The sequence below is a fragment of the Passer domesticus genome, chromosome 4 (assembly GCF_036417665.1).
Source record: "Passer domesticus isolate bPasDom1 chromosome 4, bPasDom1.hap1, whole genome shotgun sequence".
NCBI classification, from domain to species: domain Eukaryota; kingdom Metazoa; phylum Chordata; class Aves; order Passeriformes; family Passeridae; genus Passer; species Passer domesticus.
The window spans coordinates 60,590,377-60,606,054 of NC_087477.1; the positions used below are offsets into that span (position 1 = coordinate 60,590,377).

The following is a 15,678-nucleotide window of genomic DNA, read 5'->3' on the forward strand; positions in this document are numbered from 1 at the left end:
AACTCTCCTGGGGTGCCATGCACACATCCCTCTTTGTATGGGGCATCCTCTGCTCCAATGTTTGAACTCCTCTGTAACAGCCCACTCCTCTCTCCCATCACCTCCTATTTCTCCCATATGCCCTCAGCTTCATCCCACTGCTCAACAAGCCAGAGTCCTCTCCCGGGGCATGCCAAGGCCCTGTGAGCACCGTGGTTTCCCTCGGGGCCCTCCAGACAGCCTTTGCTACCGGCAGGTGAAGGTCCTGGGGAGGTGACCAGGTGACACAACTCCCCATTTACAAGGTATTCAAAATTATTTTGCCTGGTGAATGCACCCCAAGGGTTCCCTTTTAGGATCATAAATGACTGTGCAGGTCACACTCACTAGAAAATAGTAATAATAATAATATTACAAAAAAATCCTACCAGGATTGCCACCATTTTCCCTGGTCATAAGGGTCACACACAGTGTTTGTCTGTGTGCCAAGCAGCTTTGGTGCAGAGTTGCTGGAGCAGAAATAGCTGCCTGACTGCCTCCAAATCCAGCCTCAGAGCAACCTCCAGTGGCAGCAAGCTGTTCCCACAGACAGGGCACCGATGGCACTGCCAGGAATCCCAGCATGCCTCTGCCACCAGACAGAATGCTGGCCTTCGTGGACACGCAGGAATGCTGTATGACCACCACCACTGCCATTAGGGAACCAGGATAAAAATGAATGAATGAATGAATGAATGAATGAATGAATGAATGAATGAATGAATGAATGAATGAATGAATGAATGAATGAATGAATGAAAATTAAATTGTCTGTATGTCCCCATGACTCATCTAACAGCCAAGATGCTCTATTGGCACAAACCCAAACTTGTTATCCACTTAAGACCCAATTAAAAAGTAGAAAAAGGGGCAGTTATTAGTTTAAAATTTTGTATGAACTTTCTGCTGGTGACTGGACAAGTCACACCCTTGCTGCAATTCAAGAATTAGAGAGATACCTCAGCAAATGCAAAACTAAGCACAAACTCCAGGACCTGTGCTATGTGGAAGTGGAATTAACCAAGCACATATTTAGCACTGCCATATACAAAGTGCTTTGTTGAGTGAAAGTCTGAACCACAGTCCAACACTGATGAAAGATCTGAGGACTTTGAGTTTGCCTCTCCACAGAAAGCCTTTTCTGTTGATCTTTTACCACAACAGGCACACATGCTCTTGTGAATAGAGGGCTACAGCTTCCAATGGCAATCCACAGTGTATTCTGCCATCTCAGCTATGTCTTTTTTTATTATCTCATTTCATATGCTAAGTCCTAGGGAACATAGTTTGGCTCAGCCAAGCCCAACCAAGCAGAAGCCTCTACTCTGCAATCCAGGTTCACGCAACAGAAGTTAGAATAAGTAAAATCAAGACCACCAAAGGTAATCAACATTTTATTTATAAACATACATTTACTATAAAAGCTGTTGAGTTTTAGACAAGTTTTCCTAATTTCCAGAGGCATTTTAGAATAAATAAAATAAAGGGAAGGTTAGCATAACTGGTATTCAACATTAGCCCCAGCTAGGAGAGCAATCCTTGTCCCTGAATGGACATGCAGATAAGGATGGTCCCCTTCTGGTTTACCAACCTTTACGACATTCACTGAAAACTACAGATGTACTGCATCAATAACACTACATAGCAAGAGTAAGGAAAAAATACACCATGAAAATGGGCTTGTAAAATACAGATGGGTTATGACACCTCTTCAGGTTCTCTGAAGTAGTAAGAGGCTAAATAAATTCCAAAATATCTAAAACCCATTACATGTATTGTACTTGCTCAGTAATAATAAATCATTTTTTTTGAACAAATACATTTACATTGCAGTTCAAATGTAGGAAAGCATTATTTTTTGCTGTGCTCAAAGTTCCTGATTAGAAATGTATCATGGTAATGTGTTTAAACTGGAAAAAAAAAGAAAAAAAAGTCTTAGCCTGAATGAATTTTCCATGTAAGATTCCAGAAGGAATAAAATCAAACATAAGAAGTTGGCAAGTACAATTTAGAAAACTGTTGAAAATTATTCTGTGCTGGTGAATAGATGTTCATTAGGGGAAAAAATGGTCACTGTTGAGCGCTGCTTCATTTCGCTTTGAGTACAATAAACTTTGCTAAAACATGCATATACAAAACTATCTGATAGACACTGGGGTCAATTTCTAAGCAGCTCCAGAGACCCAGCAATGTGTCTGCAGTGCAATGCAATATCCCTCCCCCCTCTTTCATGCACTTTATCCCAACCATGCTCCTAAGCCCTTTGGGCACTTACCCCTACATGAATGAGAAGCGGACCTGACCTCTGAGACAACCAACTTTTAATACACTTGGGGACTGATTTGCACATCTACCTCTATCACGTGGGTGAAGCAGTGCTAGAGACTCATACCAAATAGATGCACAAGCATGCACAGTCTCGTTTAAAAGTTAGGTTCAGACATTATATATTTACATATCCTTAATGCAGCGTATGCAGTTATACAGATGTACCACATCAGTTATGAAATCTGCTTCTTGAATTTCCATGTTACACATTCTTTATGGGAAAATGTTATAACAACCACAAGCAGAGAGTAAGCATCCTGGTTATCAAAACCTTTAAGCAGTATATCATGCAGGTGGTTGATCAAAATATAGGATATCACTTTTAGTTCCAAAACATTTGTCTGATTTATTTAATTTTTACTTAAAAATATTCCCCAGGTGAAGTCCATGAAGAACTTCAGCTTTTTGGATTTATTGCATCCATAAGTCATTGTTGACTGTGTGCAACAACTTTGCATTTTCTAAGGCACAGTATTAAGGAAGTAACATGTAACTTTCCAGCAGATAGTCACAATGTCCTCCAATGACATCGCATGTGTGTCTGATGACATGCAGTTTTGCATGGTTATGCAACTCACATGCAAGCAACTGTCTAGCATTTCAATAAATAATTGCTATCTAGAGAACAACTCAGAATTATTGCTTCCCTAATAACCACTTCATTTCTATCTACCAACACATCAAAAGATGACAGATATGCACATAGATAAAAGAAATCTCTATTCATTTAGTTTTATAGTGGTTTTAAGGCAGAAAAAGATTTTTTCCCTCCATTTGAAGATATTTCCAGTAAATGTTTACCAAAAAGTGTTAGGATATTTTACAGTTGCAATACATTCCCTAACTTACTTTGTGTATTGTAGATACCTGCTGAACCTCTGTTTCAATGAGCTGCTGGATGACTTTAGTAAGGAGCACATGCTTAATCAAAGAGCACAAAGGAAAACTGTCCCAAACACAGGCAAGGCAGTTTTTCTACCTGTGGCTCCAGCCTCCTCCCTGCCCATCTTCCACACTTCTGGGTTTTGCTGACTGTTTTTGGACAGTGGATGGAGGAGCACAGGCTCAAGGATGTCTAATTCTCTACCCTGGGGGGTACCCAAACCACAAGTGTTTCTCTGCATGAGAAACCATTTCAGCCAAGCGTGATGTTTGCAAGTGAACGAGCAGATGTCCAACCCACTCAAATCAACTGGCAAGTTACAAGCCAAAGAGAAAAGCTTCACAACAGCATCAAACTGCAGCTCGGAGACTCACAGCTCCACTGGGTCTGCCTGCTTGGCTGCTCTGCCCCACATCAGAAGGATTGCTCCAGATGGGAATTTTCCCATTGTTAATGGTATGCAGTCTTTAGGTTTAATGAAGAAATCTTTATTTCAGAGATATTAAGCTATAGTCATGAACATTACTTAAGGTACACAAACGAAAAATCCTATGACTAAAGGTGCAATAATTTATTTGTTTAACTTCTACCCTCCATTGAAGGTAATATAAACACAAAATGCTTCAGAAGTACAGGATGTATTATCAAACTAGTCTCTGTATAAAAAAAGTTATAGCTTCAGTTATAACAGAGAAGTCGTGCTGTGATGTTTAGTTTTTCAAATGCACTGATTAGATACTATCTCAAAATTACTTCTCAGCTCAAGTTGGCATATTCTATAAAGTTTCTGTAAACTTAAACTTTTTAATTGCTAGAAATATTAAAACAAAACAGCTTTATTGCATGTTTATTCTCTTATTACTTTCAAAAGAACAAGATAACAGATTGGGTATCATAAGCATACCTGAAAGGTGGTTTTGTTTTTTTTTATAGTACTTAGGCTTTGCCTTCCCAAACACGGTCATACATATTTTGCAAATTTCTTAAGGAAGCAAAAACCAACATATTGCATTTCAAAGGAGCAGGTGCAACTTTTTTGTGAGTTTTTAAAAACGAGATGAGAGCCATCATGTCCATGGATTCAAGCTTTTACAAGTGATTGTCTGGAGGCAGCCGATACATATGAGAAGAGAGTTCCTTCTTGAAATTTATTAGGACTGAAAGTCATGTCACAATGTAGTTGGCTGTCCAGCAGCTAGGTAAAACAAAACCAAAACAAGTAATTGGTTACAAATTTTACCAAATACAGACTTTTCTTTATATGATCTCCACAATGAAAAAAAATATATCTGGAGCTACATATGTTTGTGGCCAGTTTTTTTCTTTCTCCTGCAAAGCTGGGGCAGTAACTACTATAAAGATTCAGCATAATTCCAGTGGAAATACATTGCCATGTGTTGAATGCATTCTGCATGAAGTTTTATCTTATTTTATGCCCCAAGTACTTGTGTGTAGGTTTATTTCAGGCTCTGAAGTGGCAAAATAATAAAGTAAAGGACTGCTCAGTCATCTTCAGCTGTGCCTAGCTTGTGCTACCTGGTACTACAGACTTCTTGTGTTATTTGGCCATGTAGGGAATCTCATGAATTTACTTCTCACCTTTGACACTCATCAACCTGTGACCATTCCCTGTGTTTGACATTGAATAGAGAATTTCCTTCCTTGTGAGGTTTCGTTGTATAGAAACAACCTACTGATAAAAACCCTATCCACTTTTATCTGAAAACCAAAAATATTTTGGACTCTGGACCACAACATAATCCTTAATGCTTTTCTAGTAATCTTTTTTGAGGACTTATTTTGAAACAGAATTGTCCATTTTTTCAGATAAGCTTCTGGGAGCCAAAATATTTCATCAAGAAGTCCATAAGTGACTCAAAACAATACTGACTAACCCTGGGTTAGTCAGAGACCATCACTTCTTCCCACTGCTGCATGACTTTCATGGGGACAGGAAGGCACAAGCCATGCAATCAAACAACTGATTTGACATTTTGCAGCATTATTCCTAGAACTGAAAGCAAAACACTGACATTGCACCAGTTTATTCTTAACTTCAGGTGTGCAGTGTATCAAATTTTAGTTAAAAAATAGCAACTAGCAATATTTGCAGTTCTATCAAAAGCAGTCCCTTTGAATTGTCAGCAACAGCTACTGTAGCTTAAATTCAACTAACTGGATTTTGAGATTTTGCCTGACCAGTGGACACAGCAGGAAGAGGCAATTTGTTGTAAAAATTAAAACCCCCTAGCCATTATTATTCTTCAGTAGCCATACATTTTGTCAAAACTTATTTCCTCTGTCATGGACTTGGTTACCGTTCTGCTGGGAATGTACAAATGCAAAACATTGTTACATGAAACACTGCACACAGCTCTCTAATGCATTTTCTAGTAACACTGCTGTAGAAATGATGAAGGAGAGAATGATTTCTACAGCATATAAGCTGATAATTTTTGAGCCTTTATCTATCCTCAAGGGACACAGATTTTTATTTAAGCAAAAAGGACTAAGAAGAAGAGGAAATGATAACTGTTATGTCTTCCTCTCTTTTTTTTGTGGAAAGATGCATGTGCAAATCTGCATTTTAAGGGTCAGGACCTCATCCACATGAGGAAGGTTTATAGTATCAAGCACAAAGGGAGAAAGCTTTTTCTAAATATTTCAGGTTAAATAAATAAGAAAAAGTTGATAACATTTCTTAGCAGAATTTAAGGAAACAATCGCCCAAAAAACAGTTATACAATAGCACCCTCTAGCTCTGCTGATGGAGAAGTATCTTGTTCCTGAAGCACCAGAGCCCATTTTTCTTCTGTCAAAGGCAGGGAAGTACGTTTCCTACTCCTGAATTTCTACAGCCAGTGATTTTGAGAGAGGGCAAGGGAAACAGTAAGCAAAAAGAGCTCTAGATGTCCACTTACCAGTTTTTGGAACTGTAGGCAGTGAATATACCAAATAATATTTAACAGGAAGACAACAATTACTCCTATTGTTTTGCGTCTTACTGTTTCCACAAGGTGGAGACTAGCATGAGCACTGAGCATCACTGGTGACATTGAAGCAAAGCTGAAATGTTCTAGTAATTTGGTATCAGTCACAGAAAACCAAGACTTGGAAAGACATTTAGGTGACTTGCTCTAAGGCAGAAAAATCACAAAGTTTTCTTTCTGACATGAAATTTTCTGGCTCATTATTCAAAATTTATGGCAAACAACACTATTTAGCATGTATCTGGGGATACCACCACAAGGATTCACTGCAAATTACAGAATGTTCTTAATATTTTACATTTTGTCCACAAAAGGGAGACCTAGAGATTTAAAAAATGGGAACTTCTCCAAACACAGCCCAGGGTCCTAGATAGGGTAGAATTATTTGCATTGTCTCACGTGATGTGAAAGATCCAAGCCTCCGGGTCATGCAATGAGTGTGCATAGTATAGGAGTTTATCTTTATGCACAGAAACAGCCTTTAGTCTAATAGTGCTCAGCAGAGATCCTCTGGGAAAATTTAATGGGCTTGGAAATCTTTTCTGATATGAGAAAATCATTAAAATGGTGTGGGAAGACTCCTCTTCCCATGGCAAAGCTACACCTGAGCATCAGAGCAGGACAGAGCTGCCAGTTAAAATCATGGCCACAGCATTGTCAGAGCTGCCAGACTTTGGTACTTACTTCGGGATCGGATATAACAATCGTTGCAGTTAAGAAGACCATTTCTAATCCTGACATCTGTGCCGCTCGCTGCATCTCCCAGCTGGCCCTTGCAAACGCCACACTGTCAGGTGAAGAACAGAGAAAGTAAGAGAGACCATGCCCTACTATTTGTCACAACTCTTCCCAAATTTTTACTTTTGTTTAAGTAGGTCTTGGAACGGTGAGAAAAATACCTGCCTAGAACCCAGCCCATATTCCTGGGGAACACTGCAAACCTGTAAGAGGGTTTTTATAGATTTAGAAGTGTTTAGGACTGGATTTCAGCAGCCTCTCCTTACATAGAAGTGAAGCCTAACTCTTGTATGGGACATCTGACTTTGAGGCTGCATTCTGGAGGCAGGTAAGTTGTAATGGATAAAGTTTAAAGAGGCCAGAGATTTAGTCTGGGTAAATGTCTAAAATCAAGAAAATCTTCACAAATGTCTAATATCAATTGAGCCAGAGATAATGGAAACGGATACTTTCTGATTTCTCTAGAAAACACTTCAGGTTATTTCCAAACTGAAACACTCAAGAACAGTCAAGAAATATTTCTGGTAGAAGCCAGAATACACCATTCATTCTATAGTGAAATCTTTCCAACCATGGGGCAAATCAAAGATGGCTTTGGGACTGATCATGCTTTTGGAAGGAAAAAAGAAAAACCACCTAAAAAACTCACAAATTAAATAATGTTATATTTAAAAACAATGAGCACAATAGAGAAATTACATGATGCTTCCCCCCTCTAAGTACAGAAGCTATGTTTGCTTGCTTGATCACAGGTTTTAGTCAGTTAATGTGTCTGACTGCAAAATAACACATTAGTTGTGTTAATTCTACTTTGTTACAAACATGCTCAGACATAACAGTCATGTAAATCCCCTGGTCCTCTCAGTTTCAGTTTCACATCTACTCTCTACTTGCACTGGGCATGACTTGAGGTTTTTCTTAATAAAGCAAGAACCATACCCTGAAGCACTGAATATGGAAATAAAGACCAAGTGTTTCAATAATCATGGCAGCTCCTTTTCCAAGAGGGAGACCACAGGTAGAACAAAGCTTCTTCCCGCTGACAGACCTAGGAGGCAAACATGGCTGTAAGAACACTGCAACTGATGATAAAATGAAGCCAAATATTTAGATAGGTTTATCAAGAGGGACAGAATGTGAGGAAGGAGCACTGGAGGAGTTTACATAAACACACATTGACCCTTCAGCCATGTTACTGAATCCACCTGCACATCTGCCTTCCAGATAAGCAAGCAAAGGGCTTAAAATGCTTCAATGCACAGCAGCTCAGACTCATTGCACTGCCAGTCTGCTGTGCTAGATCAAGGGAGATGCAAGCCTATTTACAGAGGCCTGGGTGACAGGGAACCATCCACATCCATGTGTGGATTCACAAAATCACAGAATGGTTAGCATGGGAAGATTACGTAGTTCCAACCCCCAGCCAAAGGCAGAGAACCTTTCACTAAACCAGGTTATTTAGAGCCCCATGCAAACTGGCTTTTAACACCTTTAGGGATGGGGAGTCCACAGTCTATCTGGGCAATCTGCCTCAGTGCCTCACCACCCTTATAGTAAAGGTTATTTAGACCTAGTCAATGCCACAGCAATTCACACAAATTACCTGAGTCAGACTCAGCCTGTAAATTTTTCAATTTGTTTACAAATGGACTTGCTCACTGCAAGTCAGAAAGCAGGGATGCTATTCTTGCACCCAGTCAAGCTGATGAAGCCAATTTGACAGCATAACTACAGTAGCACATTCCAGGTACTGGCTGACTCATTTCAGTCTCTGCTGCTGCAGCCACTTAAGACTATAACTAGTCAGAGAAAACTTGAAATTGGTTCTCCACCTGCAATGCAGAAATAGACCTGCAATACTTCAACTTGCACCTTTAGCAGTCCTGAAGGACTGTCTGGACCTCTCTCCTAAATCTGCTGGTGGATGACAGGTGGGTGAAGGTTCAGAGCCCCAGAAATAACTAATGTCCTTTTTCATAATGGTTTTAATAGCAGTGCAGGTGCCCACTTTATGGGTCTCATGCTCTTCACTTCTCTCCCACCTGGCAGCCTGCCAGAACTGATGCTTGGCCTAGGGAGATGAAGCTGAGACCAAAAGGGATCCCCAGTCATTCTGTGTCATCCATGCTTTTTTCAGCCAGGGCTGAAACCAGGAGAGAAACTTTGTGACACTTTATGAGTTTTGAAAAGACAGTTTGATGAAATCTTACTCAGATAAGCAAGTTTATAATCTCTTGCTATAAGATTTTGATGCAGGAACATAATAAGCTACCAACAGAGAAAGATCTGGACTGCAGCATAACAAAAGAAACATTTAGGGGAAAAAAAAAAAAAGAGAGACAGAAACAGCAGAAAAACTCATCACAATTAGAAAATTGTCCTTCCTTCCAACTATTGAGCCCACCATGTACATAGGCAGCACAGACATATGACCCTCTTGTTGCTTCATTATTATTATTCTTTTTCAAATAACTTTGCTGATTTTTTTTCTCCCCTCCTACAGCCTTAACCCTTCTGCTTCTATGCTATTCCTGAGTTCACTTTTGTTTTTACTTTTTCTCCACTATCAGAGTTACTACAAGGGCAAGTTAAAGTCTTGGATCTTGGGAAATTTTTAAGAGTTTTCTAATGTTTTAGTGAAAAAATGAATTAAATCCCATCTATTGTTTACAAAACTAAGATTTATTTCAGGAAAAGATCATGCAAAAGATTCTCAGATCAGAATATAGCTACTTAATAATATTAAGTAGCTCTCACAAGTAGTGACCTGTAGCAAGGAAATGATCTGCAATTCCACCAAAACTACAGCTACGGTTAGAAAAACATAATAACTTGTTCATGTAAAAAATTCCCAATAATTTCACATCAATGCAAGTGATATCAGAGGGCTTTGCTCTGAAAAGTGAAGAACAATGCAATTTAAAAAAAGAAACTTGCTGTGTTCTGTGTTGTATTAATTTACCCTATATAATAAGCAAACTGATTTTAATATATCCCAAATTATCAGTGATTTAATCTGGCTACATTTATTTAGAATTGGTACACATAACTCACTGAAAGATGTACAGATTGCTTGAGAGACTCAAGAGATCTAAGAGATTAGCATGATTGTGGGCAAACAAAATCAGAAAAAAAACAAAATATGTTTCTAGTTTGGAAATTAAAGGAAAAAATTATTTTTAAATCAGCAAGTGCCAATGTCTAGAACAGATCTTACTCCCGAGCATGTGACTATTCACAATGAAGACATTCTTTGGCTTAAGTGTTCTGAGCTCACACTTTGACTGAGGTTTGTACTGTCCCATTTCAATTTTATTGAAACTTCAGTGATCAAGCAGAGTTTTAGAGGTGCTTTCTGAACTGTGTTATTTGAAAATGTAACAGTACCACTGAAGCTGGCAAAAATTTTGGGAGAGGGAGCTACATGTTTATCCCATGGAGAGCTATGAATTGCAACATTTAGTAGACTTAATAGTGCATCCACATAATACTAATGTGATTTTCACTCTGGCAACTACAAGATGTGTTTGGTCTGCAAAATTCCTTATTGACCTTTAGTACCTGTTGGGTGACTGACTGAGAGCAGCAGGAGAGCAGGGAGATGATGGCCCAGATCGGAAGTTCTCGTGATATCCTGCCCTAAAATACAGCAGAGAAGATGCATTACTACAGCTGAACAACAAATAAAAACAGGGTTTGTATGGAGAAATTCCAGTTAGTGAATATCAGGATTTTTGGTTCTGAGTCAGTCTGCTCACTGCTGTGCAATCAGGTAACTCACACAGTAATCAGCCTTGTGGAGACTCCTTCCCACCCCACCAACCCACCAGAGCTCCCACCATGATGAAGGAGGGTTAAGCCAAGCCACACCACACCACACTACACTCTCTGTTGGCCCTTTACTGAGCAAAAAGGAAGCTACCCACATGGAAAGAGTTTATTTAGTTAATGATTATTTTGTATCTATGCTATTCTGGAAGAGCTTGGTGATCAAAACCATGGTTTTTGTTATCAGAAATCACAGGACTGATCCAAACTGTAATTGCTTAAAGTGGTTTACAGATTAAATAACAATTTTCTCAGACATACACACAAGCAGTTTATAATGAGGAACAGGTAATCAAACCTCAATCTACATTAGTTTTGACTGGATACAACCTTAATAGAGGTAACAGGTTTTGCAGAAGACTGTGCTCATATATATGCTAATGAAAACAGATGTTCCTTTCTCATTGCACAGCTTCTTTTTGTAAATACCATGCAAACAGATTCCTTATTTACCAAAAGAACTGGTGTTACCATTCAGTAAGGCTTACTCAAAAAGCACAGGCAAAGCAGCAAAGAAAAAGACCTCACCAAAATTTACAGCAGAAGGCAAATACTACTCTATATGTATCTTCTTTTAAAAGGCATAATCTTTAAAGGACTAGAAAAGTAGCGATCAATATGTGTTTGGAAGATGGGGAATGAAGCTCTTGTATACCAGAGGCAGATATAACCTGACATTCCTACTCTCTTATTTAGCTACTTATTAGCTATAAATGTTCGTCTCAGACAATTAAAACTAATTAAGCACATGAAAATTATGCAGATATGTGCTGAAAGAGCTATGGAAAAAGAAGTAGGAGGCATGCAGGGGGTGTGTTCCCTCCTGAAATTAGTAACCGTGGTGCCTGTAATGAGAAATCAAGTAGATAAATGTTAACAGTCTCTGTGGGAAAGCCAGAAATGAAAGGTGTCTTCACACTGCAGGACTCATCAAACCCAACCAATAAAGGATGCTGAGCAGGAGTATAAGGGAGAACATAGCAAGTAGGACTTTTCAATCTATTCAATAACCTTTATGTTCTCACCTCCTTGCTTCCCCTGCAGAGCTTGGTTGCTGTCCCACAGTCTGGCCCAGGAACGGTCTCTGCCGAATGTCCTCTGCGCACTGTGGAGATCGCTTAGTCAGCAACTGCTGATTCCAGGAGACATCTACAGCCAGAGGTGGGGAAAACTCAGTATTTGAGGCAAAATGCTTTTGTCAGTATTTATAAACCATCATGGATTGTGGGCAACAACAAAGGAGAGAGATGTACTGTTCCTTAAAAGAAACTTCTCAGAAATGCCCACAAAGTCAGAGACAGGTTTTGCTATATCAGGAGACCTCTATGGAACATCATTCCTTAGCATTACCCTCACATACACATGATCTACCCTGCTGCTGAATGTATTTCTGAAGGGGGAAAGGGCAAGGTCAAACAGCCATCCACAAACACTTGGGAAAATACTGTACTGTCGTAATGAAGTAAGCAGCAGAGACACTGAAACTTCTATGGTGCTGGAGGATCCAAACTTCTCAATAGCAAGAGTTAAGAGGATGGTGGTATAGTCACTGCTCTCCATAAATCTACTGATGAACAGTAATAACAGTAATTCCTTTGTCATTTTCTTCTGTGCTTCGGATGGCTCAGTGACCGCAACAGCAAAAAGCAACAACCTGTGAGGTGCCCAGGCAGCCAGCCATCCTGTCTTTGAGAAACAGTGCATTACCTGGACCCTGCAGGATGAATTTTGTGTCTCACAGGTGGAGAGAGGCCTTACCCTGCCATGTGCCAACCATCTGGTTTAGAGAATGAAAACTTTGCTGGGGCCTATGAAAGGCCTGCTACCTATTTTGATATCAAGACAATAAATCCACACACTTGATTATTTAAGGGCTTAAGGAGGGAGCAAGGATGGGATGCTTTAAGAGGAAAGAAAGGAGCTGTCAGAATACTTGCAGAGGACCAAATTGTTGAAAAGAACCTAAGAAAACCCTGAAGCAGGGTTATTAGCAGATGTAGTTTTAAATTGCAAACCTGTTACATTTGCTTAATTGCTACTACAAATCCCCAAGGCTGCATTGCTGGATAATATACATTCTGCTTTCTTTCTTTCTTTGTGCAACTTTTATCAAAGCACTAGGAATACAATAAAACTGAGACAAAGAAAACAAACCTACTAAGTTTAATAGGCTGAATTTGCACTTGGAGCAAGTAATAACACTGAAAACCTCTCCATCCACAGACACTTAATTTTTTAGAATAATGAATTTTTATGCTGAACTGAAAACAAAAATCTAAAACTTGATTTCAGAATTTGCATTCACTTTCTGTCTTTAGTTCTACTTATTTACTTTCCACTGACCACTTGTATTAGATAGATAATGATGCTAAATTCATGAATTTGCCCTTTTTTTAGGGGGACTCTCATGACAGCAATGCTTTGGGGAAATTCCTTCCTTCAAAAACATCAATACTTATGGGAGCTAAAAAAATAAATTAACTTTAAATGTCATTAGACATTGCTAATGAAAAAATTGAGGAAGACATCGCTTTAGGCTTGGTTTGAAAAGGTTACATATCACATGTCGTGATTTTGACTGGACTGAAATGGACATGAAAAATCTAATTAGCTATAAAAACACAAAATAAGTGTTGGAAATGTGCTCTCTGTATCAAGACAAATCCTATATGTATGTAACATTATGTAAAAGATGGAAGATAACCCTTTTAATTGCTAATGTGAACATGCAGGCCTATAAACGAGATACCTGCTGCAGAAACTGTCATCTCTGATGAAAACAAGAGGAGTTTACATTTCACCTCAATATATTTATCCTTGCTAATATAAAATAAATTTTTATTCTGAGACATTCCAGTTTTGAAGATATATGTGTACTGTCCAAAGTTGTTTGAGTTAGCTTCCTGCCTGATTTCTATCTGGAGAAGAACATATGCACAGGAAGAGTCTTACTGTCATCCTGAGCCAGTGGCAGGTTCAGTCTGGCAGGTGAGCTGCGCTCCATCACCGGCATGTGGTGCTCCTGCTCACTTCCTCCTTTCAGGATACCAGCCCCTGGGTATCCTGAGAGCACTTTATTTCCACTGCCAATAAAAGTAAGTCACATTGTATAAATAAAGCCAGGAGAAGTGTCACCTAGAACATAATGGCTAAATCAGACTTTTGAATATCAGTCTATTTTTTACAAAGAAGATTTTAGTTATCGTGTCAATTTTGCAATGACAAAGCAATGAAAAAACTTTGATGAATTAACAAGTTTGTCTCCAAACAGTCCAAGCCTTCCTGCTTACCTCAAACTGCCACTTAGATGTGCTGAAGATCATTTTGCATTTGTAGAAAAGGCTTCTTTGACAGAAAAAAAGCTTTAATCCATGTTCTCTATACACTGCTCAGCATCATCAGATGCCTCTTCTCTTTTGTGAAACCTGTTAATTAGCAGTTGAGCAAAGTCCAGGACTTCAAACACCCCCTGGCAAGATTGGGTATGGCATTTCTGAGACAGCCAGGCAATTTCACACAGGTTCTGAGTGAGAACAGCTACTGTTCCTTTTAGTCCTTCAGATGGCTTGTGAAATGTGAACAAGACACAGTGCAGTGATGTACACAGATGTCTGAGCTGTAAAAGGTCTAATCTGGTTGCTGTGACAGCCTCTTTGCAAAGCCATACAAGGAAAAGACAAGCCTTCTGATATGTACAACTAGCACTGTGCACTGCCACACGTGCATCTGTGTGTGGGGCCAGTGAATACTGGTCAGGATACATTGTACAGAGACCACCAAGTACTGATGCTCCAGCATCAATTGTGGGCACATGTGATATCCCAGAAGCCAACAGAACACAAAGCTCCACATATGAAATGCTTGGGTTAATACATACCTCCTCTTTTCTTGCCAGAGTTCACCTTCCTTGCTTTTCAGAGGTGACATACTGTCCTGCTCCCAGAGCAGCTTTTTCTGCTTTGTAACTTCTTTTTGCTTGCCTTCCCCTGAACAGCTGTTTGAATCAGTTGAGTTCTAGAAGACAGATGAAGAGGGAACAAGGATCTCCCTTTGAATTTGGCATTGGTGCACACATGGGAAAAGTACAGGCTGCCCCTAGATACATCGTGTAGACACACCTTATTACCAAAAAGAACATCTCACATTTATACAGTAGAACCATTTGACCCTGGTAAGGCTAACTTTGGATTTAATTAAGACTTTAGCTGAAACAACAACTGGTTGGACTAAGCTGAGCATGAAATAAATTAGGTACCAATTATGGTGCTAAGGACGGCAAATTAAAACTTCCCATTACATAATCTTTGGCAGAAATCCTTGAATTATTTTGAGAGTCTAGACAGTCTCCCATTGGACTTGTGAGGACTTTGTGAATGACCTCAGCTTGCTGTCACTGCCTAGGAGCAAAGCATTACTCACATGCACTGGGCATACTCAAAGGGCAATGCCAGTACTACTTCCAAAGTGCTACAGGAGTGGTTCATACCTCACTTGTGGAGCTTGAAGAAGCAATGGCATGAGATCCTTTGCTTCTGGGTGCAGGCAGTGTCCTGACTGTGGCATAAGCAGCTCCAGCAAGAAAGTTACTGCTACATAGCCATGTGGAAAATTTGCCATGGCAGATGTCTTTGTACAGGGATGAGTGAGAACAGGGGGGCAGGAAGAGTGAGAGGAGAATCAATGGATAGAAGTACTCCTAATCCTGAAGTTCAATGGAAAAAGGCAGATGACTGGATGCAGGTGCCTTAGGCAAAAGAAATTACATCTGTGAATCCCACATTTACTCAACTGTGATCTCACCGGGGGTGTCATTCCCTGATCTCTGCAAACACTAACTTAATCAGATGCTAGATGCATTGAATTAAACATTTTTTGCTGTATGAGTGAAAAAAA

At 39.5% G+C, this 15,678-nt stretch overlaps 1 protein-coding gene across 2 annotated transcripts in view; it reads right to left on the reverse strand.

The window, feature by feature from the left end:
* Positions 1-1,399: 1,399 nt before the first annotated feature.
* LIMCH1 (LIM and calponin homology domains 1) overlaps positions 1,400-15,678 on the reverse strand; it is a 174,107-nt gene continuing 159,828 nt past the window's right edge. For both annotated transcript variants that reach the window (XM_064418302.1, XM_064418303.1), the window contains 7 exons: positions 14,663-14,799; positions 13,738-13,868; positions 11,811-11,934; positions 10,519-10,596; positions 7,897-8,005; positions 6,904-7,006; positions 1,400-4,424 (listed from right to left, as the gene is read on the reverse strand). In XM_064418302.1, the coding sequence (XP_064274372.1) occupies positions 4,399-4,424; positions 6,904-7,006; positions 7,897-8,005; positions 10,519-10,596; positions 11,811-11,934; positions 13,738-13,868; positions 14,663-14,799 (708 nt within the window). In that variant the 3' untranslated portion in view covers positions 1,400-4,398. The remainder of the gene's footprint in view (positions 4,425-6,903; positions 7,007-7,896; positions 8,006-10,518; positions 10,597-11,810; positions 11,935-13,737; positions 13,869-14,662; positions 14,800-15,678) is intronic.